General features: G+C 44.2%; 1 protein-coding gene across 2 annotated transcripts; it reads right to left on the bottom strand.

Moving 5' to 3' along the window:
- Nucleotides 1-14,598: 14,598 nt before the first annotated feature.
- On the bottom strand, nt 14,599-19,541 carry SPATA45 (spermatogenesis associated 45). Of its 2 annotated transcripts, XM_060259528.1 has the most exons (3): nt 19,464-19,541; nt 16,276-16,618; nt 14,599-14,788 (listed from the first exon to the last, which is right to left on the bottom strand). In XM_060259528.1, exons 2-3 carry the CDS (start codon nt 16,514-16,516, stop codon nt 14,769-14,771), a joined length of 261 nt encoding a protein of 86 aa, XP_060115511.1. In that variant the 5' UTR covers nt 16,517-16,618; nt 19,464-19,541; the 3' UTR covers nt 14,599-14,768. The 2 variants fall into 2 exon arrangements, with proteins under 2 accessions (XP_060115511.1, XP_060115500.1); XM_060259517.1 differs by lacking the exon at nt 19,464-19,541 and having other exon boundaries at nt 16,276-16,619.
- Nucleotides 19,542-22,254: the final 2,713 nt, after the last annotated feature.

Below are 22,254 nucleotides of genomic sequence, written 5' to 3'. Positions count from 1 at the left end.
CTTTTTTCTCCAGGATCAGGGACAGGGTGGCGATAGGGGAGGAACTATTCCACTGGCACCCACTTACATGTGGTGTGCCATAGGGGGCAGTCCTCTTCCCGATGTTATTGAACATCTACATGCGCCCCCTTGCCCAGATTGCCCAGAGGTTTGGGCTGGGATGCCATCAATATGCAGATGATAACCAGCTCTATCTGTTGATGGGTGGCTAGTTTGACTCCACCCCGGGAGTTCTGTTTCTTGGCCTTACAAGCCATGGCTGGATGGTTCAGGTTGAGTTGACTGAAATTGAATCCAACGAAGATGAAGGCCCTCTATCTAAATCATTGCAGTCGGGGACCGGAGGTCTCTCTACTGACCTTCGATGGAGACTGGATTACTGTAATGCTCTCTACATGGGGCTGCCCTTGTCTTAAACCTGGAAGCTTCAACTAGTGCAAAATGCTGCAGCCAGGTTGCTGATGGGGCTTCCATTACGGGAGCATGTTCAACCTGTTCTGAAAGTGCTGCACTGGTTACCTATTGCTTTCCAGATTTGCTTCAAGGTGCTGGTTATCACCTTTAAAGCCCTATATGGCCAGGGACCTGCATACCTTCATTACTGTCTTTCCCCACATGTTCCCCGGAGAGGGTTGGTCAGGGTTGCAAAACCTGCTTTCGATCCCTGGCCTCAAAGAGGCCAGGCTTAAGACAATCAGAGCCAGGACCTTTTCTGTTGTAGCTCTGTGCTGGTGGAATGAGCTTCCAGAGGAGGTTACCTGCGAGAGCTTTCACAGTTCCACAGGGCCTGCAAAACAGTGCTTCTCTGCTAGGCATTTTCTACCTAAGATCAATGACAACAGACACGGAACCACCAGGCCCATAATAGCAGAACTATCTGGCCCACCTCAAATGCACAATTGTGGCTTTAAGGCCTATCCACCATCATTAACATACCCCTTCCTGAGATCGAAATAGCACCCAGTATTGTTTATGTTTTTATTTATTCTGTATTTTTTATATTTTTATGATTGAGGTTTATATCAATACTGGTTTTTATATGACTTTTTATGGAATGGAGGCTGCCCTGAGCCTGCTTCAGCGGGAAGGGCAGGATATAAGCTGTATAAATAAATAACTAGCTAGAGGTATATACTAACTCTTTCATACCATCCTTCACTATAGCATGAGTGCCTGTTTTGATGCTTTCATAATCAAAGGTCTTTTAAGGTTTTGCTTATTCTGACTGAATAGTCTGGCGAAGCCCATGCTGTTCTGCATTCCTCACTGGAGAAGCATGATGAGAATCTGGTCACTATTGCAAGCAAGGATTGTTTCGACTTCTTTGTTGCCGAGATTTTCTTGGCTCAAGTGTCATGCAATTAATTAAGGTGTGTGTCATCTTTTTACATAACTACCTTTTATATTCCAGGAAACAATATTTGGTAAGATGAACTGTTATGAAACAATCCCCTTGAAACACCTTTTCTCTTGGCAGATCTGCTTTTAGTACGCTTTTCTGGAGAAACTGTCTATACTGAGATAGATAAATTACTATGTTGGGTTTTTTTGCTTGATAAGGATAAAGATATGAATTTTATATGCTTATTTAAATGATGATATTGTCAAACTAACAAGTTAGTCTGTGCTTTCAATATGGTTAAGCTTACCCAGCTAGTTTTGTGTTGAGATTGTTCTGACTCTTTTTATATTTACATGTGTTGAAGAAGAATTGTTTAGACTTGTATTTTAAGTAATAATCTAGTAAAAAAATTTATAATGAAAGACTAAGATGGTAAAATGTATCGAGATACATTTTGCAGGTAGAAAGAATTGGGTATTTTATTTGGAGGTAGAATTAGAACGGATATATTTGTATTCTTCTTTGTTTCTGTGTCTCCCATTGTGTACGCATCCCTTCCCCTCTTTATGTATCTGTGCTTGTGCTTCTTCTTTTTGTAGTTAAAATCAATAAAAATTATAAAATTGAAACACCCTTCCTTTCCTATTAGAGCCTATTCTGTGGCAGAAAAGGCAATATGTTTCTGCCACCGTTGTGTCTGCATGTAACTGTCCAGTTATGTGGCCTTTTACATCATAGCCACAGGGAATTGGATTCTGAACATTTGACAGTCCACTGTGATCAATTCACTTCTTAGTTTGAAGAGAAAATTGCCCAGAGTTGCTCTGAGTTAGATCCTGGCATTAATGCATGTACACATGATGGGCTTGATTGTCCAATTTATATGGCTACCTTTCAGTTTGTAGCGGCTGAGGATGTGGACAAGATCCTTGGAGAGGTGAGGCCCCTACCACTTGTGCTCTCAATCTTTGTCCTTTCTGGCTGACAAAGCTGAGGCTCACTGAGTAGGTAAAGGGAGTGGTAAATACTTCCTTGAGGGTGGGGGCTGTACCACCAAGCTCAAGGAGACAGTGATTAGGCCTGTTTTGAAAATGATTGCAACCCTGCTAGATCTGCTGGATCTTACAGCAGGCTTTAATACTATCGGCCATAGTATCCTACTGAGCTGCCACTCAGCACTAGGACTGGGGGCAGGGCATGTTAATAATAACTTTTTATTTATATCCCGCCCTCCCCGCCAAGGCTTGAATACTCTGTGGGGGGCCATGGTCTCAGAGGGTGGTGCTGGGGGATTCCTGCTTTGTCCCATGTCCATTGCCCTGTGGGATGCTGCAGGGTTTGATCTTATCCCCCATGCTGGGAGAAGTTATCAAGAGGTTTGGGCTACAGTGTCTCACCTAATTCTAAGGATGCAGTTGATATTCTGAACTGGTGCTTGGAGTCAGGGTTGTGGTTGAGACTGAACAAGCTGACAAGGCAGACATTTTCTGGGTTATTAAAAAGGCTGGAGACTGGAGGTCTCGCCTGTCTTGAGTGGGTGGGCTTATACTCCTCTTGAAAAGCCAGGTTTGCAGCTTGGGAGTGCTGCTTGACACAGCAGTCATCTTCAGAACCAGGTGGCTGTGTTAGTTCAGAGTGCTTTTGCTGAGCTTTAGGTGGTACATCAACTGCATCTGTTCCTGGGTCAGTGAGATCTAGCCAGTGATCCATGCCTTAGTTACACCCTGACTATACTGTTGCAATGCACTATACTTAAAGCCTGAACAGTGTTTGGAGGCTGGAGCTAGTGCAGAATGCTGTGGCTAGACTGCTAGTTGGGGCCAGCTTTTAGGAGCAGGTGACCCATGGTAACCACCTGATCCAAAACCCGGCGGAATCTGCAAATGGAAAAGTGGGGGGGGGGGGAAGCGCCTGGCCTTAGAAACTGAAAAGGAGGGAGAGGATAGACCAGGGGAAGTGCAGAAGGGGGAGGATGGGTTTTGGTATAAAGGTGACAAGCTGTACATCCCTAAGAGCCTACGGTCAGAGGTCCTACAATTTTGTCACTCCAACAAGTTAGCTGGCCACTTTGGGTATGTGAAGACACTGCATTTGATTAATAGACAGTTTTGGTGGCCTTCTATGAAAAAGGACGTTTCTGAGTTTGTGGCTTCCTGCCCTATTTGCTTAATGGCAAAAAAAAGGGGAGGAAAGCCCCCCCGGGCTGTTAAAACCTCTAGAGACAGCCACACATCCTTGGTCTGTAGTCTCAATGGATTTCATAGTTGAGCTACCACTCTCGCAAGGAAAGACTGTAATTCTGGTAGTAGTGGACACCTTTTCCAAACAAGCACACTTCATTCCTTGTGCGCAGCTGCCAACCACTAAGAGACTAGCCTATCTGTTTTTCCATCACATCGTGAAATCACTCATTCCCCGATAAGATCATTAGTGACAGAGGGCCACAGTTCGTTGCCAACTTCTGACGGGAGTTTTGCAAATTATTGGGTATAGAACAAGGGTTGAGCTCAACCTACCATCCACGGACAGATGGACAGATGGAACGCGTGAACGTGCTGTTGGAACAATATTTATGGTGTTATGTGAACCACCAACAGCTTACTGGGTGGATCTCCTGCCATTTGCTGAGTATGGCTACAACAATAGCGTGCACAGCTCAACCAAGGCTTCCCCATTTCAGATTGTAAATGGGTATGAAGGGAAACCTGTTCCATTGTTGCCCGGGGGAGAGCGAGCCTGAGATCCCACCTTGTTCGAACAATGGTGGGGGAGATTAGGGAGCGGCTGGAAGGGGATTCAAGAGAATTTAGAAGCCGCCAAGGAGGCGTACAAAAAACAGTATGATAAATCCCATGTACCTGCTTGGGATTTTAAAGTGGGGAATTCTGTGTTTGTGTCAACAAAAAACCTCCCACTGAATCAACCTTCAAAGAAGCTGGCGTACAGATTTTTAGGTCCTTTTAAGATCAAGAGGGTGATTAATAAAGTAACAGTGGAATTGGAGTTGCCCAAGATGTTTAGTAAAATACACCCTGTCTTTCATTGCAGTCTTTTGCAAAGAGACCCGGGTGGTACTCCTTGGCACCCTCGACCACCAGCTCCACAACCTATCCAGATTGGGAATCAGTCATCATGAAGTACAAGAGATATTAGATTCAAAGATGAAGCGTGGAGTTCTGTATTATTTGATTAAGTGGAAACATTTCCCAGCCAGTGAGAATGAATGGGTAGCAGAAAAAGATGTTTTAGCCCCTGATTTGGTAACTAAATTCCATAGAGCGTTTCCTCAAGGTTGATTTTAGGAGGGGCAGTATGTCAAGCATGGTGAAATTCCATTGATAATTGATTGTTATAGGGTCCTGCCTAAACCTGGTCTGTGAAATATCATGGAGGATCCAACTTGTCAGCTTTGTTATTCTTTCCCTTCCCCCCGTCTTGCTTTACGGCTTAACATTAGAAGTAGTGAGAACTGAAACTAAGTAATCAGCACCTTCCCATACATTCCTGTAAGGGAGTACGAGACATCTATGAAAGTAAGGACGAAGTCCTGATAACAGTATGGGAACGTAGACATTTATGATAGTTTATGTGTGAGTGCTACCCCGCACCCCCATCCCTTGGAATCCTTTTGAAGTAAGCCTTAAAAGTATTGTATCAATGTATTGGCAGTATTACTCTCAAGAACCTGTTACACATAAAGTAGCCGTCTATCAATAAACGTAGTCTTTGTATCAACTTCGATTCATCATTGAACCCGCATGCTTGACAGGGGGGAGCACGGGAACTCTCTTTGCCATCTCTCCACCTGGTGGGGAGAAGGCAAAGGTGGCTGATTTGACTTTTCCTCACATTTAAACACCTCACCTGGGTGTATAAAGGGGTGGGTGGGAAGCCCGGGAACTGCCTTTGCCATCTCCCTGCCTGGCAGGGAGACAGCAAAGGTGGTCAATCTGCCTCCCCCCCCCCATTTAGGAAAGGTCCCCTGTGCAAGCACCAGTCATTTTTGACTCTGGCATGATGCTGCTTTCACAAAGTTTTCATGGCAGACCTTTTACGGGGGTGGTTTGCCATTGCCTTCCCTGGTCATTACACTTCCCCCCCCTAGCAAACTGGGTACATATTTTACTGACCTCGGAAGGTTGGAAGGCTGAGTCAACAATTGCTGGCGCAATGATATCATTTGGAGTGGGCTCTTGCAGGGAAGCAGATGTGCGCTTGCAACGAGTCAGCTACAATGGAGCGTTCAAACATAGTAAGTACGCATGGGAGTCGTCGGAAGCATTCTTATTCCGGATTTAATGTACTATCAAAAAAGTCCACGTCTCAGTCATGGCAGTTCAGGACACGAATGAGCCAACGACCATTGCCAGATGCTGATGTTTGGACAACCGCATAAAATCCGACATGCATCTGGCTTTCATCCATGCCCATCTCGTCAGTTTATGTGCGTCTGACCTTGGCCTTGGTGTGTTTAATAATAGCGGATAGCTGCTTGTTCATTCCATGTCAGATTTTACTGTTCAGTTGTTACTACTAGGTGTTCTATCAGGAAAACAAACCTTAAGGTTGTGATTGTACACTTGAGGTGGGCCGGATCATTCAATGTCTGTTGTTGCTAGGGTTGCCAAGTCCAATTAGAGAAAAATCTGGGGACTTTGGGGGCGGAGCCAGGATACTTTGGGGGTGGAGCCAGGAGACATTGGGGGTGGAGCCAAGAACAAGGATGTGACAAGCATAATTGAACTCCAAGGGAGTTCTGGCCATCACATTTAAAGGGACAGCACACCTTTTAAAATGCCTTTCTTCCATAGGAAATAACGAAGGATAGGGGCACCATCTTTTGGGGCTCATAGAATTGGACCCTCTAGTCCAATCGTTTTGAAACTTGGGGGGTATTTTGAGGAGAGGCACTAGATGCTATACTAAAAATTTGGTGCCTCTACCTCAAAAAATAGACCCCCCAGAGCCCCCAATACCCACGGATGAATTCCCTATTATTCCCTATGGGAATCGTTCTCCATAGGGAATAATAGAGTGCCCAGTAGACATTTCCCTTCCCCCCATGCTTTCTAAAGGGGGGAGGGCCTCCAAACCAGGGAATTCCCTGCCCCCTCCCTCTCTCTCACACACAAATACTTACCAGATCTTCTTCCGGAGAACTCTTGCTGTGAAAACAAAAGCAAAAGAAAGGGAGGGGCCGTTCTCCCAAGCCCTTCCTGCTTCCTGCCCAGCCTTAAAGGGGCATATATTTTACAAACGGCTCAGGAGCTCTATAATAACATGAAGCCTACAGGTATGTTCTCCCCCCCCTCCACCCCCCGCTTCCCAATTTTTGAAGAGCGGGAGATGAGGCTGCGAATCCAGGGGTCTCCCACCAGAGCGGGAGGTTTGGGAAGCCTGGTTGTTGCCTTCAATCTTAATTAGCAAATGCCTGGTGAAAGAGCACCATCTTACACGCCCTGCAGAACTGTGGAAGCTCTTGCAAGGCCCTGACCTCCTCAGGGAGTTCATTCCACCAGCACAGAGCTACAACAGAAAAGGCCCTGGCTCTGGTTGTCATAAGACTGGCCTCTTTGAAGCTGGGGTTCGAAAGCAGGTTTTGTGACCCTGACCAAAGTGCTCTCTGAGGAGTATGCAGGGAAAGGCGGTCCCGAAGGTATACAGGTCCCTGGCCATATAGGGCTTTAAAGGTGATAACCAGCACCTTGAAATGAAACTGGAAAGCAATAGCTAACCAGTGCAGTGCTTTCAGAACAGGTTGGATATGTTCCTGTGAGAGAAGGCCCATTAACAACCTGGCTGCAGCATTTTGCACTAGATGAAACTTCCAGGTTCGAGACAAGGGCAGCCCTATGTAGAGGGCATTACAGTAATCCAGTCTCAAGGTGACCGTAGCATGGATCACTGTTGCTAAGTTGCTGCGTTCAAGAAACGGGACCAACTGCCTTATCAGCCAAAGGTGATAAAAGGTTGATTTGGTAGTGGCTGCTACCTGGGCTTCCATTGTTAAAGTGGGATCCAGGAGCACCCCTAAGGTTCCAGAGGAAATCTGGGAAATTACAGGCCAGTCAGTCTAATGTCAATACTGGGTAAGTTGGTGGAATCCATTTTTAAAAATAGAATTAGTAGGCATATGAAAGGTAAAGATAGTCCCCTGTGCAAGCACCAGTTGTTTCTGACTCTGGGGTGACATCACATCACAACGTTTTCACGGCAGACTTTTTTACGGAGTGGTTTGCCATTACCTTCTCCAGTCATCTACACTGTCCCCCCAGCAAGCTGGGTACTCATTTTACCGATCTTGGAAAGGTGGAAGGCTGAGTAAACCTCAAGCTGGCTACCTGAACCCAGCTTCCGCTGGGATTGAACTCAGGTCATGAGCAGAGCTTAGAACTGCAGTACTCCAGCTTTACCATTCTGCGCCACGGGGCATATAGACAGCTTCAAAAGTGCCTTGGATAAACATATGGAGCAGAGGTCCATGAGCAGCTATTAGCCACAAGGTATAGATGGAACATTCCGTCTGGGGCACAGATACTTTGTATTCTTGGTGCTTGGGAGGCTATAGTGGGAAGGCTTCTGGGGTTCTGGGCCTGCTGGTAGACCTCCTGATAGCACCTGGGTTTTGGCCACTGTGTGACACATAGTGTTGGATTGGATAGGCCATTGGCCTGATCCAACATGGCTTCTCTTATGTTCTTATTTCTGATATTGAAAAAATTCCACAAAGATGCCTGAAAGCTTCACAGATGGCAATTGTGTTCAGTAGTTTGTAAGATGGTAGAACTTCAATTATTTTTGCAAATGTATCCTAAACGTTTACCTATATATGTATTTTTTCCAGAATAATTTTAATCTCTCTGAAAGTTCTTCCTGTTCCAAGATAGATTCCAGTTGCTCACATGAAACAACAAACCGTCCTTGGAACTCTTTCCCATTTTGTTTCTTGTACATGTGTGCTGTGGCTAAGTGAAATAAAAACAAAGAAGTGAAAAAAGATGATGATGATATTGGATTTATATCCCACCCTATACTCTGAATCTCAGAGTCTCAGAGCGGTCACAATTACCTTCTCCCGTCCCCACAACAGGTAGGTGGGGCTGAGAGAGCTCTTTCAAGGATAACTCCTATGAGAGCTATGGCTGACCTGGGCCATTCCAGCAGCTGCAAGTGGAGGAGTGGGGAATCAAATCTGGTTCTCCCAGGTAAGAGTCCACACACTTAACCACTACACCAAACTGGCATGAATCAGCCTGAATTCCTCAGTATTCACCATAACCCATAAGAAAGTAGGTTGTGAAAGTCCCTTGTCATATGATAACAAAGCACCTTATCTGTAAACATGGAACCTGGAGTTGCAAACGTTACTGCTAAGACTCTTAACAGACTCAGCTACTAGAGCAATTGTGTCATCACTTCCTCCAACTGCTGCCATTTATCTATTTCACATTTTGCCAAAACCTGCTCCACTGCCCTCCCTGTGGGAGCTGACAGTCGCCCAATTAGCTGATCCTGATTCTTAAAATGGAGTAAGGCTGAGTTCACCTTACGCTGATGGATTGTTGTGCCACAGCCCTGGCCCTGAAAATCCTACTCCCTTATCTTGTCTGCATGTTCCATGACATTAAATACACAGCCAAAGGGGAAAATTATTGATCTGATCAAGCAAACCTGGAGTGCTCCAAATTTGTCCTATTTGGTTCAGCATCACCCAGTCAAACCTGTAAAAACAGGTAAGGGTGTAAGACTACCTCGGGGCCATTTCTTAGTTTAAAAATGAATTTTCAACAGTTGCTTTTATAAGCAGATTCTTTCAACTGCGTAAAGCTATGCAATATTCATATTATTTAGTATAGTGTGCTTGTTTTCTGGATGGATTGAAGCCTCTGAGACTTCCATTTAATTCCATATGAAATAAGCATGGGAAGATCTACATGCCTTATAGACCAGAGACTCATTCCATGATCCTGGCATATTCCATTTCACAGTACTACAAAGCTTTAACTAGACACCTGCAGATTTTCATTCACAGGTAAAAGCTGCCTTTGTTCCTGCTGCAATTCAACCATATATTCAGATGCAATCTTTGCTGGGACAGCATCCTGTGTAAGAGTCTGAGCTAGAAAGAAATGTTTGGTTCATCTTCATGCCTGTCATGAACTGTCCAGTAGTTTTAAGGCAAGTCAAGATCTCATAGACTTATTACCTTCTCCTGATATTGACCTACCTTAAAGGGTTTATTCAGTGGTGGGATTCAGCAGGTTCGCACCAGTTCTATGGAACCGTTACCTAATGCGTTATCGGTTCTATAGAACCGTTTGTTGGTCGGGCACCCTCGGATTAATGGGGACTTTCCCCTCTAAGTGCCTAAAACTCACCAGTTTCTTTTCCCCACCAGACTGCAAAAAAGCCCAAGCGAACAAGTTAGACGCGCGCCCTGCCAGGAATTGCGTCTCACTCTCTCCAGCCCCTTCCAGCTTCACCACTCCCACGTGTGATTAAAACCCAGGCGCCGAGGAAAAAGCAGCTCAAGCTAACCACCGCGGCGCCTTCTGGGACTCGTAGTCCTTGCGCTTGGTAGCGCAGCAGGCAGGAGGCTCGAAAGACTACCAGACCCGGCATGCCCCTCGGCAAAGAAGGGCTCCACTCACTCGTGCGCGCTCGCGGAGTCAGGAAGCCCCGCCCACTTTCATTCCTGGAAGGATGAGTAGGCAAACGTCTGTGGGCTGCAAACGCTTGTGGGGGCGTCGGGCTTGTTTGGTTTTTTTGCAAATGGCAGTCAAATTAGGTGACAGATTTTTCTTTTTGCAGAGAGATAAATATTGGAGCGTGTTGCCATGTATGCAAAAGAAGGCTTGATAGCTGGGCTTTTCCCCAGCCAACGGTTGATCTGTTCAGATGGGTTCTGTGGCGTGCGTTTGGGTGCCCCAACTGTAGTAGCTTTCAGGTGATGGTAAAAAAAAACCTCTGCCTGGACATGTGAGTCCTCCACCTGTGTTTGCTCAAGCTTGTATAACCAGCTTTGGTTGGCACACTGTTTTTTTAGGGAGGCCAGCCTTTTAAGCTCACATTTCCAGAGTGACACTTCGTTCTACAAAGCCGGGGTGTCAAACATCTGACCTGGGGGCCAAATCAGGCCCTCGGAGGGCTCCTATCAGGCCCCTGAGCAACTGACTGTCATCTGCTTCTTTCTTTCTCCTTTCTGTATAACAGCTTGCTTTGCAAGGCTCCCTCAATTGCACAGGAACTGCAGAGCAAAACTTCTATTTTCTCCATTGGCTGAGGCTCCTCCCTTGGGGAGGAAGGAGGAGGAATAGCTTGCTTTGCTAGGCTCCCTCAATCGCACAGCAGAGATACTGAGTGAAGCCTCTCTTCCTTCTATTTGCTGAGCCCCCCCCCCCCAGTCCCCTGGGGAAGGAAGGAAAGAGCCAGAGCTTCCTTTGCCCAGTTCCCTGGATCCCGTGGGAGAAATACAAAGAAAGCACCTTTAAGACCAACAAGTGCTAATGCTTTTAGCATGTTTTAAGTTTTTTAGGAAATATATTTGTGTTTGTGTCCTTTATAAAGTTTGTATCTTTGCTACCTAATCTTTAAATAGGAACACACATGGCCCAGCCTGACATGGCCCAGCCAGACAAGGTCTCTTTTATGTCAGATTCGGCCCTCATAACAAAATGAGTTTGACACTTCCATAGCAGTCTGTACACTGGTTGTAACGGGCTTGAACCTCCCACCCCCACCCTGCTTCAGGTTCCACTGCAAGATTCTCTGGTTTGATTTTGGTTCTCTGGCTTGACACATTGGCTTGTGGTTCCTCTGGGATTACTGAGTTCTGTAGAAGTTCTGCTGAACTCGCTGTCTGTCAGTGATTCCTACTTGCAGACATGGGGGGGGGGGTTGCCCTGAAAGCAGCTTGCAGGGTTTTCTGTCCCCCCTTCCACTGGAAATAATGTTCAGAGGCCCATAAAATTGGACTCACTCCTTGGTCCAATCGACTTGAAACTTGGGGGTTATTTAAAGCAGGGGTCCCCAACCCCCAGGCCATGGACCGGTCCCGGTCCGTGGTGTGTTAGCATTCAGGCTGCACAGGGACAGCACTCTTGGCTTCCTGGGTCACAGATCTGGGAAGCTGAGAGTGGTGGGATGGATCAGCGGCGTGTGCTCTCCTCCAAGCCCTGCTTCCCAGGCATAGAGGAGAGCAGGCTTGCTCCATCACCCCTTTTGCCCACCCACACAGCCTCACTCCAAAGACGGTGGTGGACGAAAGAGGCAGTGTGGCCTCGCTCTGAGGCTGCCTCCCCTTCCAGGGGAGGTGGCCAGAAGCAGCCCTAGTCTCCCCCGTATTTAAAGACCCCCATGGGGGCAGGGACATGGGAGCAGGGTGGCCTGGGGCAGCAAGAACCCCTGCACCACCCCCCACAGTCCGTGGAAAAATTGTCTGCTACAAAACTGGTCCCTGGTGCCAAAAAGGTTGGGAGCCACTGATTGAAAGGACAGGCACCAGCAGCTTCCCTGCGATTGTGGTGCTTGTGCCAGTTTGGTGTAGTGGTTAAGTGTGCGGACTCTTATCTGGGAGAACTGGGTTTGATTCCCCACTCCTCCACTTGCACCTGCTGAAATGGTCTTCGGTCAGCCATAGCTCTGGCAGAGGTTGTCCTTGAAAGGACAGCTGCTGTGAGAGCCCTCTCCAGCCCCACCCACCTCGCAGGGTGTTTTTTGTGGGGGAAGAAGGGAAAGGAGATTGTGAGCCCCTCTGAGGCTCTTCGGAGTGGAGGGCGGGATATAAATCCAATATCTTCTTCTTCTTCTTCTAAAAACAACTCCCCCGGCCACCTGGAAATCTTTCAAAACAACTGTTCCAGTTCCCCAGCCATTCCCCATACAGAATAATGGTCCTGAAAAAACTGGAAATGGGGGGGGGGACCCTCCAAATCCAATTACCATACAGGTATCTGTAATTCAGGAATATTGGAATTACCAATATATTCCCAGTCCAATATACCTGAACCTGAAAAGGTACTTTTTTGGCACATCCCACAGGACCCTGGGAATTATATTGTTATGGACAGTTGTTGGTATTTATGGCGAGAAAATGGTTGGATCCAACACTGAAGAGGGAAAAAATCAAACATTACTAAGGACATAGGTGTATTAACAGCAGTTAGTGACTAGTTTACCAGGTTTCTATCCTGTTTATCCTTTCTATCAAGAGCCAGTTTGTTGTGGTGGTGAAGTGTGCGGACTCTTGTCTGGAAGAACTGGGTTTTATTCCCCACTCCTCCACTTGCAGCTGCTGGAATGGCCTTGGGTCAGCTATAGTTCTTGCAGAGGTTGTCTTTGAAAGAGCAGCTTCTGGAAGAGCTCTCTCAGCTCCACCTACCTCACGGGGAGTCAGTTGTGGGGGAAGAAGATAATGGAAATTGTAAGCCACTCTGAGACTGATTCAGAGAGAAGAGTGGGGTATAAATCTATGGTCTTCTTTTTCTTTTTCTTCTTCTTCTTCTCTTCCTCAAAATTGTTCAAAGCAATTGTTCAAATTGTTCAAAGTTAGGAGCAATTGTGTTTTATTTAATTGGCCAGAAGAAGAAGCCAAGATTTGTTGCAATCAGAATTCTGGACTGGGAAGACTGAAGGTCAGATTCCTGCAAAACTCACAGGCTGATTTCAATCAGTCACTATCAGTGCAATCCTAAAGCCATTTCCCTATGCAGCCCAGTTGCATAGACCTGCGTGAGAGTCTGAGTTAGATCTCCTAAGGATGGTGCTGTGTCTGTCAGCCCCACCTACTGCACAAGGTTGTGCGGATTTAAAGGGGAAGGCTAGTAAACCATGTATAACATCATGAGTACCTGAATACAAAGATGGGCTACATCAGGGGTAGGGAAATGGCTGAGAAGTTGAATGCATTTTTTGCCTTCACTGTGGAAGAAGAGAAGTGTTTGCCCGCTCCAGAACCACTAATTTTGGAAGGGGTGTTGAAAGACCTGAGTCAGATTGAGGTGACAAGAGAGGAGGTCCTACAACTGATAGACAAATTAAAAACTAATAAGTCACCAGGTCCGGATGGCATACATCCGAGAGTTCTGAAAGAACTCAAAGTTGAACTTGTTGATCTTCTGACAAAAATATGTAATCTTTCATTGAAATCTGCCTCCGTTCCTGAAAACTGGAAGGTAGCAAATGTCACCCCCATCTTTAAAAAGGGTTCCAGAGGATTTCCGGGAAATTACAGGCCAGTCAGTCTGACTTCAATACCGGGAAAGTTGTTAGAAACCATTATCAAGGACAGAATGAGCAGGCACACTGATGAACACGGGTTATTGAGGAAGACTCAGGATGGGTTCTGTAAGGGAAGATCTTGCCTCACTAACCTGTTACAGTTCTTTGAGGGGGTGGACAAAGGGGACCCAATAGATGTTGTTTACCTTGACTTCCAGAAAGCTTTTGATAAAGTTCCTCATCAAAGGCTCCTTAGAAAGCTTGAGAGCCATGGAGTAAAAGGACAGGTTCTCTTGTGGATCAAAAACTGGCTGAGTAATAGGAAACAGAGAGTGAGTATAAATGGGCAGTCTTCGCAGTGGAGGACGGTAGTGCCTCTCTCCAAAATACCCTCCCAGTTTCAAAAAGATTGGACCAGGGGGTCCAATTCTATGAGCCCCAAAAGAAGGTGCCCTTATCCTTCATTATTTCCTATGAAAGGAAGGCATTGAAAAGGTGTGCCATCCCTTTAAATGTGAGGGCCAGAACTCCCAATATGGAAATATCTTCAATAAATCTTTCTTTAAACATAATCTAGTTGTCTTTACCTCTTTTACTGTTCTTATTGCAGTATTTAATGTGTGAATTATTAAACTACCTTTCGGTATATCTTTTGATATAGTTAAAATGGTCATTAGGACATAGAACCTGTTGTTAATTTATTTGAATCCCACCACTGGGTTTATTGTAAAGATTATTGAAATAGTGGCTTGGTTCTCAGGGAGTGTCTCCACTGAGGAAAGGATGATTTCCTTGCCTCTCCCATACTCTTACAACCCACTTTGACTTTCCTTACACTCTTCCCCCCAATGCTGCTCCTGGCCAGGAATGGTATTTGAGACCGCAGTGGGGTAGGGGAGAGGAGATCATGTTCTGCTAATGAAAATCCCCCCATCAGCAAGAATGCATAATAGGATACAACCCAATGTATGGGCATTGTTTCAAATACTAAAAAATTGCACTATATTCGTTATGCAATGAGTACAACTCCAGTGAACTAACTTTATTTATTATTCATTTTGCTAGTCCAAGTTTCATGTAAATATATAACAAAAATTGCATTTTTATATGTCTGTAAAACATTCAATTATAGTTACAATGAAATTAATTTTAAAAGGAACAATGGGATATACAGTGCTCCAATAAAACATTGTGTTTGAAGAACAGGTCATCCAAAGATTGCATTATCTGCAAGAGTTAAAAAAAATGTTGAAATCACAATAAGTAATTATAAGCAAACACCTTCTTAGTAATAATTTGGTCCAACAAGACTTCCTACTTTATGGGGAAAGCACACCTTTAAAACATTTTTGCTGAGGAACTTCTAATCACTTCACAAGAACAGCCTAATCCAGAGGGTTTTCCAACCATTCAATCAGACCAGAATTCTCAGAATTCTCCTTGGACCATGTAGACCAGAAATGGCATCAAGAACTTTACCCCCGCACACACACAGAGCCTTGAAACCTGTTACAAAAGACGGAACCAAAGTCTCGGGAGATGTGTGCTCTTCTTTTGTTTACTTTTTTGGTTTTGGGCCAAGAGGTCTCCTGCATTTACAACTATTTCCAGCTGGCAGAGATCGGCTACCCTGGAGAAAATGACTGTTTTGAAAGGTGGATTCTATGGCACTGTACCATGCTGAGGCCCCTCCCCTTACCAAACCCTCCTCTCACCTGGATCCACCCCCAAAGTCTCCAGGTATATTCCAACACAGACCTGGCAATCCTAATTCTGAGCCAGTATCCAGGCTCTAAGAGGGAAATACTTATTTCACCATTAAGATTTAGCAATAAAATTTTTTAGCAAAAAATTAAGTTAATTGCAATAACAATGATTAGTGGGCCTGAAGATTGGTCTATTATCTTGTGGACTGATTTGCTCTGTTTTAGAATATTCCAAGAAGAAGAAGACGATGATGATGACGAAGAAGAAGCCCTTATTTTCATCCTTACTTGAAGTTGGTTCTTTGACCCTCTGGTCTCTAAGCAACTATATCTCAGTCAAGGGCTGGTGCCGTGTTATCTTGCAGGGAGAAAGGTATATAAGTCTTGTTTTCTTTATGTCCCTCTTAAGAATGTCAAATGCACTCTAAACAGAGGGTCAGGTGAATTATGTTTAAGAACAGAAATTTGGAACTTTTCCCCCTCTCCAAATACCAGACCCTGACCCTTTGCCTGTTTTATCATATAAAGGAAGAACTTTGAATCATGTTAAATATGGCAGCTTGTTTGTGAGTCTTGAGCACTCAGATGAGCTCACATCAGAATGATCATTCTTAAATAAACTGTATTCTCTGCCAGCCAAAGACCTGAGTGAGTTTTCTCTCTCCCAGATTGATCTCAGAGAAGGGGTGTGTGTGTTGTGCTGGGTTTTAGCAAACTCCTCTAACACTGGGCTACCCAGATCAGTGGGCACATTAAGCATTAGGTATAGCTTTTAAGATGAACTGAAGAGTCTGAGAATGAAAGACACTGCCAGAAATCCTGACAATCTCATCTTAAGGACAGAATATAAAGACAGGAGAAGAAGGAAGAACCATGGCTGACAGCGAAGAGCAGCAGATACCAGGCTGGCTCCAGGTTATACCTCTGAAACTGACTTGCAGTTTAAATTTTTAAAAACTCCTCCAGGTTTACCTTATTCAATTTACAATGCAATGTATATGAACTTACTTCTTTCTGGAAAATGCCTCCTTTCCTTATGATGGGGAGGAGTAATTGTTACCCAGGAAGTCCTGCCACTCTCAACCTCCTGCTTCTCTTCTCTTACTTTCTCTACCGAACAGCGATTAGCCTGAGGAAAGTGTCGTCTTTGAGGTCGCAGCCAGCTTGTTTCACTTTTTCCTTCCAGCAGACACTTGGTTTCCCTTAACTTATTATACTCGATCAAGAGTTTTTTATTGTCTGCAGCCATTGTGATCAGAGTTCTCCTTACAGTATATTCAATTCCTGTTTAAAAAGTCAAGCAGGTCTCATGTATTGCTTTTCAGCACTTATGGAAAAAGATACCTGGCTGCTGTGGAAGAGACAATGGAGAAATGCCTGGTGGTTGTGGAAATGAAATCTAAGATCTGCTTGCAACCAAAGACAGTAAAATTGATCCATAACGCACTTTCCCCTCATGACAGTTAGCAACAATGTTATTGGAATATGTAACTATGGCTTAACCCTGGTCCTATGGCTAGAATTAGTTTTCCACCCCGGTTCCACTTCTGTTTGCAAAATACATAGAGAAGTGACTGTACAACTTTGTCCCCTTAGGACATTGTCATGTGTACAGTAGGAAACAATGTCACCAAAGCACAGTCAGTTTCCAATTATAGTTTGCTTTCTATAGATAAAAAAGCACCCAAAGTACAAAACAGCAAGAAATGTATGCACTTTGGCATTGGGGTACTTTGTTACTCCACAGCCATTTAAATGTTTTGAGGCAAAAAATATTCTATGAGTTTATTAAGAAAACCCTGCCCTTCACTACCCAAAAAAGTCTCAGAGTAGCTTACAATCTCATTTCCCTTCTCCTCCCCACAACAGACCCCTGTGAGGTAAGTGGGGCTAAGAGAGCTCTTCAAGAACTGCTCTTGAGCAGAACAGCTCTGTGAGAGTTATGACTGACCCAAGGTCACTCCAGCAGTTGCACATGGAGGAGTGGGGAATCAAACCCATTCTCTCAGATAAGAGTCAGTGCTCTTAACCACTACACTAAACTGGCCCTCAGTTTGTAGATGGGGAGGGGGGAGAAGAAAGCTTGCAATGTACAGCCATTTGATGTTTTCCTAGGCTCTGTGCATTTAATTTTTTGTTTATATTTTTAGTTTCTGCTATGATTTTTGTGCTTTTTCTCAATGTTTTATACTTTAAAATTGCATTGCCAAATCTCACTACCCCCCCACCTCTCCATTTTATGCAGTAGGGTTGTCAGGTCCCTCTGGCCACCGGCAGGGGATGGGGGGGGGTAGGGTTGCCAAATCCTGGTTGGGAAACTCCAGGAAATTTAGAGATGTAGACTGGGGAGGACTTCAGTGGGTATAATGCCCATAAAGCTCCTCCTCTAAAGCATCCATTTTCTCCAGGGGAACAGGTCGCTGTAGTTGGGAGATGAGCTGTAATCCTGGGGATCCCCAGATCCCCCCCGAGGAAGGCATCCACAGGGCTGAGGGGAAGGTTTGGGAGGTGTCAGATATCAAAGACTGTTAAATAAACAATATTGCAAGAGTGTTACTGTTTTAAGCATATTGGTATTTTAAGTTTTAAAAATAATATCTTTCCTTTTGTTTGTGTCCTTTATAAAGTTTATATCTCCTCTACCTGGCAGTACATTTTATGAAACACATGGCCTGGCCTGACAAAGTCCTATTTAAATCAGATCCATCCCTCATGAGTTCAACACCCCTGCTGTGGAGTATTTCCTTCTCCACAGAGAATGATGGTCTTGTGTTAGAAAAAAATCTCAATGCTACAAAAATAAATTATTAATTTATATATATATTTAGATGTCTTCACAAAAATTTGTCTTTGTTTTCTAATATCTTAGGTTCAAAACAGCTTCTTTTGGTATGTGTGTGTACAGTGTGTTTTTGGGTTTGGGTGCTGTGAAACATCATGTCTTCTGCAAAAGCAAACAGAATGTCTTTGTGAGAATTGTTCTGTCCCCAAAATGGCTTAGGAATTTGGCTTGCGATAGAAATGTATCCCAAATACAATATATATGTTTTACAGGGCCACTTAGATATTTTAAAACTCATCATTAGATTTCTTTGTGTCATTTAACTCATTTTCCCCTTATCCTCCATCAGCACCTGAAGTGGGAGTATTATAGATCCTGGGGACTTAGTACTGATTATCTTTGCAAGTTTTCCTTTATATTTTACTTAACAGAACTATATATCATAAGAAATATGGGATTATCATTAAAAACTTAATCTCCATAACAAGTGTTTTCCCCTTGTATGTGTTAATACCAATTTCTGCATTGTTTAAAATACCATGTCTAATATTTTTATGCTTTGTTTCAGAAATGTAGTTTCAGAGACAGCAATCTTCTGAATGCCAGTGCTAGGAGGCAATATCAGGGGAAGACCTTGGCCTCTACACCGTTTGCTGTCCCTCCAGGGCAACCAGTTGACTGCTGTGTGAAACAGGTTGCTGGGCTAGATGGACCAGTAATCTGATCCAGCAGGGCTCTTCTTATGTTAAATAGCTGCTAAAAAAACAGCAAGAGCCAGGGATGGAGGGCACTCTAATTATCCACAGCTCAGGTGAACGCAATGTACTTTTTAAGTTCCTAACTTAGAACAAAGGTGATACCAGGTGATGACCATCCCTCAAAAGTTCCATAGATGAGGTTTTCTCTTCAACAGCCACAACCAATGTCCAAAAGGCAGGGTTATCTGGTGAAGAGCCCCAACAAAGATCTCAGCTGATGGGGATGTTCATATGGGAGAATACAGCCCTTCTACTGTACTAAAATAGAGGCATTCATTCCATGGCTCATGGACAGCCACATTTGCACTAACCATCAATGAAAACAGCCATATTTATTCCAACCCCTTGCAGGAGCCTGCATATCAAGAAGCCTTATAGCTTGCCCATTCCTCTGGCTACTGGTTCAAAATGGGAACCACCTGCCAGCCACAAGCCCCACTAGGCAATAACCTTGTCCACTTTCATGAAATATGGGGCGGGTGCCACACTGGTGAATAGTGCTCAGAAGAGCCGCAAGAGGCTCCTGAGACACAGAGTGTCATTGCACTAGACCCAGATGAACACAACACATATTTTTTAAATACCCTATTTCCCTAATATAATGCAGCTGGAGATGGAAGCCTTCCATAACAGTTTAACAGTTAAGCAGCACATACTTATGTCCTGCAGTGCTTTCCATAAAAGAGGTGCTGTAAACAGGATTCCTCAGTCGATTTCACTACCTGAAGGGAAATAAACTGTTGGCCAAGAATCTTTGGCGGTTCCGAAGTGCTTAGCAACTGGCAGTTCGAAAGGCAATATCATATGAAAATATGAATCTGCCTTATACCAGGTCAGAACACTAACCGGACTATCTAATTCAATGTACTATGCTCTGATTGGCAGTGTCTCTCAAAGAACTCAGGCAAGCAAAGGTCTTTTCTAAGGTTAGTAGCTGGAACCTGGCAGGAAACTCTGGGGTCAGGGACATGGAGGTTTGTTGTTGGAGTGATCCTGTGGCATCACTTCCAGGATGAATCTGTAAGTTATGTCATTGCATCAACACAACACCCTAGAATTAACTGGAAACTTTATGGCTTTTCTGGTGAAACCTAGAGTGTTGCAGCAGCACAATGATGTCACTTCCATAGTTGGCCCAGAATTTACACCATCACTTCCATGTCTATTTTTGGCCTGTCCCCCTCTCTCCTTCTACTGCTCTACCAAGCAGTGCCTGCTGTGGGAAGGTTTCTCACTATAGTTTTTTCCATTATAAACTAACTGAAACCCTCTAGCTGGAGAGGCCAAAAATTCAACCTGACATTCTCTGCATGTGAAGCAAATTCTCACAGCCCCTCCTGTATCATCATAACACTTTTATTTACATATTCAACCTTGCTGTCTTGAGGCAGGGGTTCCCAACGTGGTGTCCAAATGTGACAAATTTATTTATGCCCACCAAGTGCTTTTGTAGGTGGATGGGGCCAGTTGGGACTTTTCCCCAGCAGGGCATCTACTTGGCCATTGACTGACTATAGATTAAAATAATGTTTGTTTGGCGGTAGCTGTCACCACAGTGTTAGTTTTATTCTCTCACTCAACTTCCCCATTGCATTTTAAAAATTTCCCCTCTTCTCCCCTGCACTTTGACTTCGTGTTTTGCTTCATCCTCCTGTAACAGCCATTTTATGGTTCTGCACTATCCTGTGTCAGAATTGCTGACAGGTTCAGAAAGGCTGAGGACCCGTCAAGGCATAATCTTGAAAGAGAAGCCTTTCTAATTAAATTAGAACTTCCCACAGTAGAATCTACTACATTTTGATTATGATTGCTATCCTCCCGGTGGAGCCTGGAGCTCTTTTGGAATTACAACTGATTTCCAGACTAGAGATCAGTTTTCCTGGAAGAAATTGCTCCTTTGGAGGGTAGACTCTTATGGAATGCCATCCATGCTGAGTTCTGCCCCTTTCCTAAACTTTTCCCTCCAGGTTCTGTCCTCAAATTTGCAGAAACTTTCCAAGCTGGAGTTGGCGACGATACTAAATCAGTTGATTTCCATGGGCTTAGATGGGTGTAGCCACACTATCAAGACCTAAAATGTATTTTTGTCAAGCCCCTCCCCTCCTTTTGCTTCCACTTAACATTTAGTCTGATGAAGAATTCTGGAGACCTTGAAAGTTTTATACCACTTTTGTTTATGAATAAAAGATAGGAAAGCAGTATCATTAACCATTTAAAGCCATTCTACCTGGACCTCACAAGATGTCATTAATAGGTATCTGATCTGTAGATGCAGGGCAAAAGAGTGGAAATAACTAAACTTCCACCAATCCTTTGATTGCTAAGACTGGTGACTGCCACATTAAAGGAAGAGAGCTGACCACCTTGAGCCTGTGTTTCTACAAAACCTCTGGATGAAGCAGTTGAAAATATGAAATAGACATGCATGCTGCTTCCACCATCATTAAATATGCCACCATTTCTAGATTGCTGATATAGCACATGTCATTGCTTTAACATTTTACTGTGTTACTGTCTATATCCATTTTAATTGGTTTTATGTAATTGCAATTGATATGTAAGCTGCTCTGAGCCTGCTTTGGTGGGGAGGACGGGATATAAATTAATAAATAAAACTGCAGAGATCTTACTGCTATCTCTTCCTACAGAATAACGGGAGGATGCTGATTGCCAGCCTCCGGTTAATGACTGGAGATCTGGCATTACAACAGAGCTTCAGGTGAGGAGATCAGTTGCCCTGAAGAATGTGGTTGCTTTGGAGATGAATTCCATGGCTCTATACTTCACGGAAGGTTCTTCTCTGAACTCCAGCCCCAAATCTCCAGGAATTCCCCAACCCGGAGTTGGCTCAACTACAAGACGCCAGATTCTGTTCATTTTCTAACCATCAGGCAATTGAAAAGAAGTAACAGGAAAATTCTGAACATAATGATTTCACTGAACAGCAGCATCAAAAAGGATTGTTAATGGTGTTTTTAGGATCAAATACAAGATAACTGTTGAAAGCACAGTAGGGGCACAGCAGGAGAGGACCAGGTTAACTCTTTCTCTCCCATTTACCCGATCTATTCTCCCCCTGTGGTGGGTGGGTAGGAACTTGGAAGTGTTATAATGTGGTTTTGAAAAGAACTTTAAAGAGAAAAAACAGGAGCGGCGGAGCCACATGGGTTCCCGGTGGAGGGTGGAGCATTCCATTTCCTTTCCTTCCGTTCTGAAAATAGGGTCGACCATGTAACCGGAAAGCTTGCATGCTACATTTTGAACAGGCAGTAGCCCCCATGTAACAGTTGCTGCGCCAGAAACATTGTAGAATTACAATATAAACAAAAAAGATGACTTAAAGGAAACGCTTATCTTCTGAAATGTCTATCACTCACACAAGCAGATCGAGGAATATAAATGTGTGTGAAAATTCTGGAAAACTCAAGCGTGTGCAATGTGTTCTGT

The sequence above is a fragment of the Heteronotia binoei genome, chromosome 1, assembly GCF_032191835.1.
Source record: "Heteronotia binoei isolate CCM8104 ecotype False Entrance Well chromosome 1, APGP_CSIRO_Hbin_v1, whole genome shotgun sequence".
In the NCBI taxonomy this organism is placed as follows: Eukaryota; Metazoa; Chordata; class Lepidosauria; order Squamata; family Gekkonidae; genus Heteronotia; species Heteronotia binoei.
Note: the sequence above shows the minus strand (reverse complement) of the source record. Positions and strands in the feature narration are given on the sequence as shown.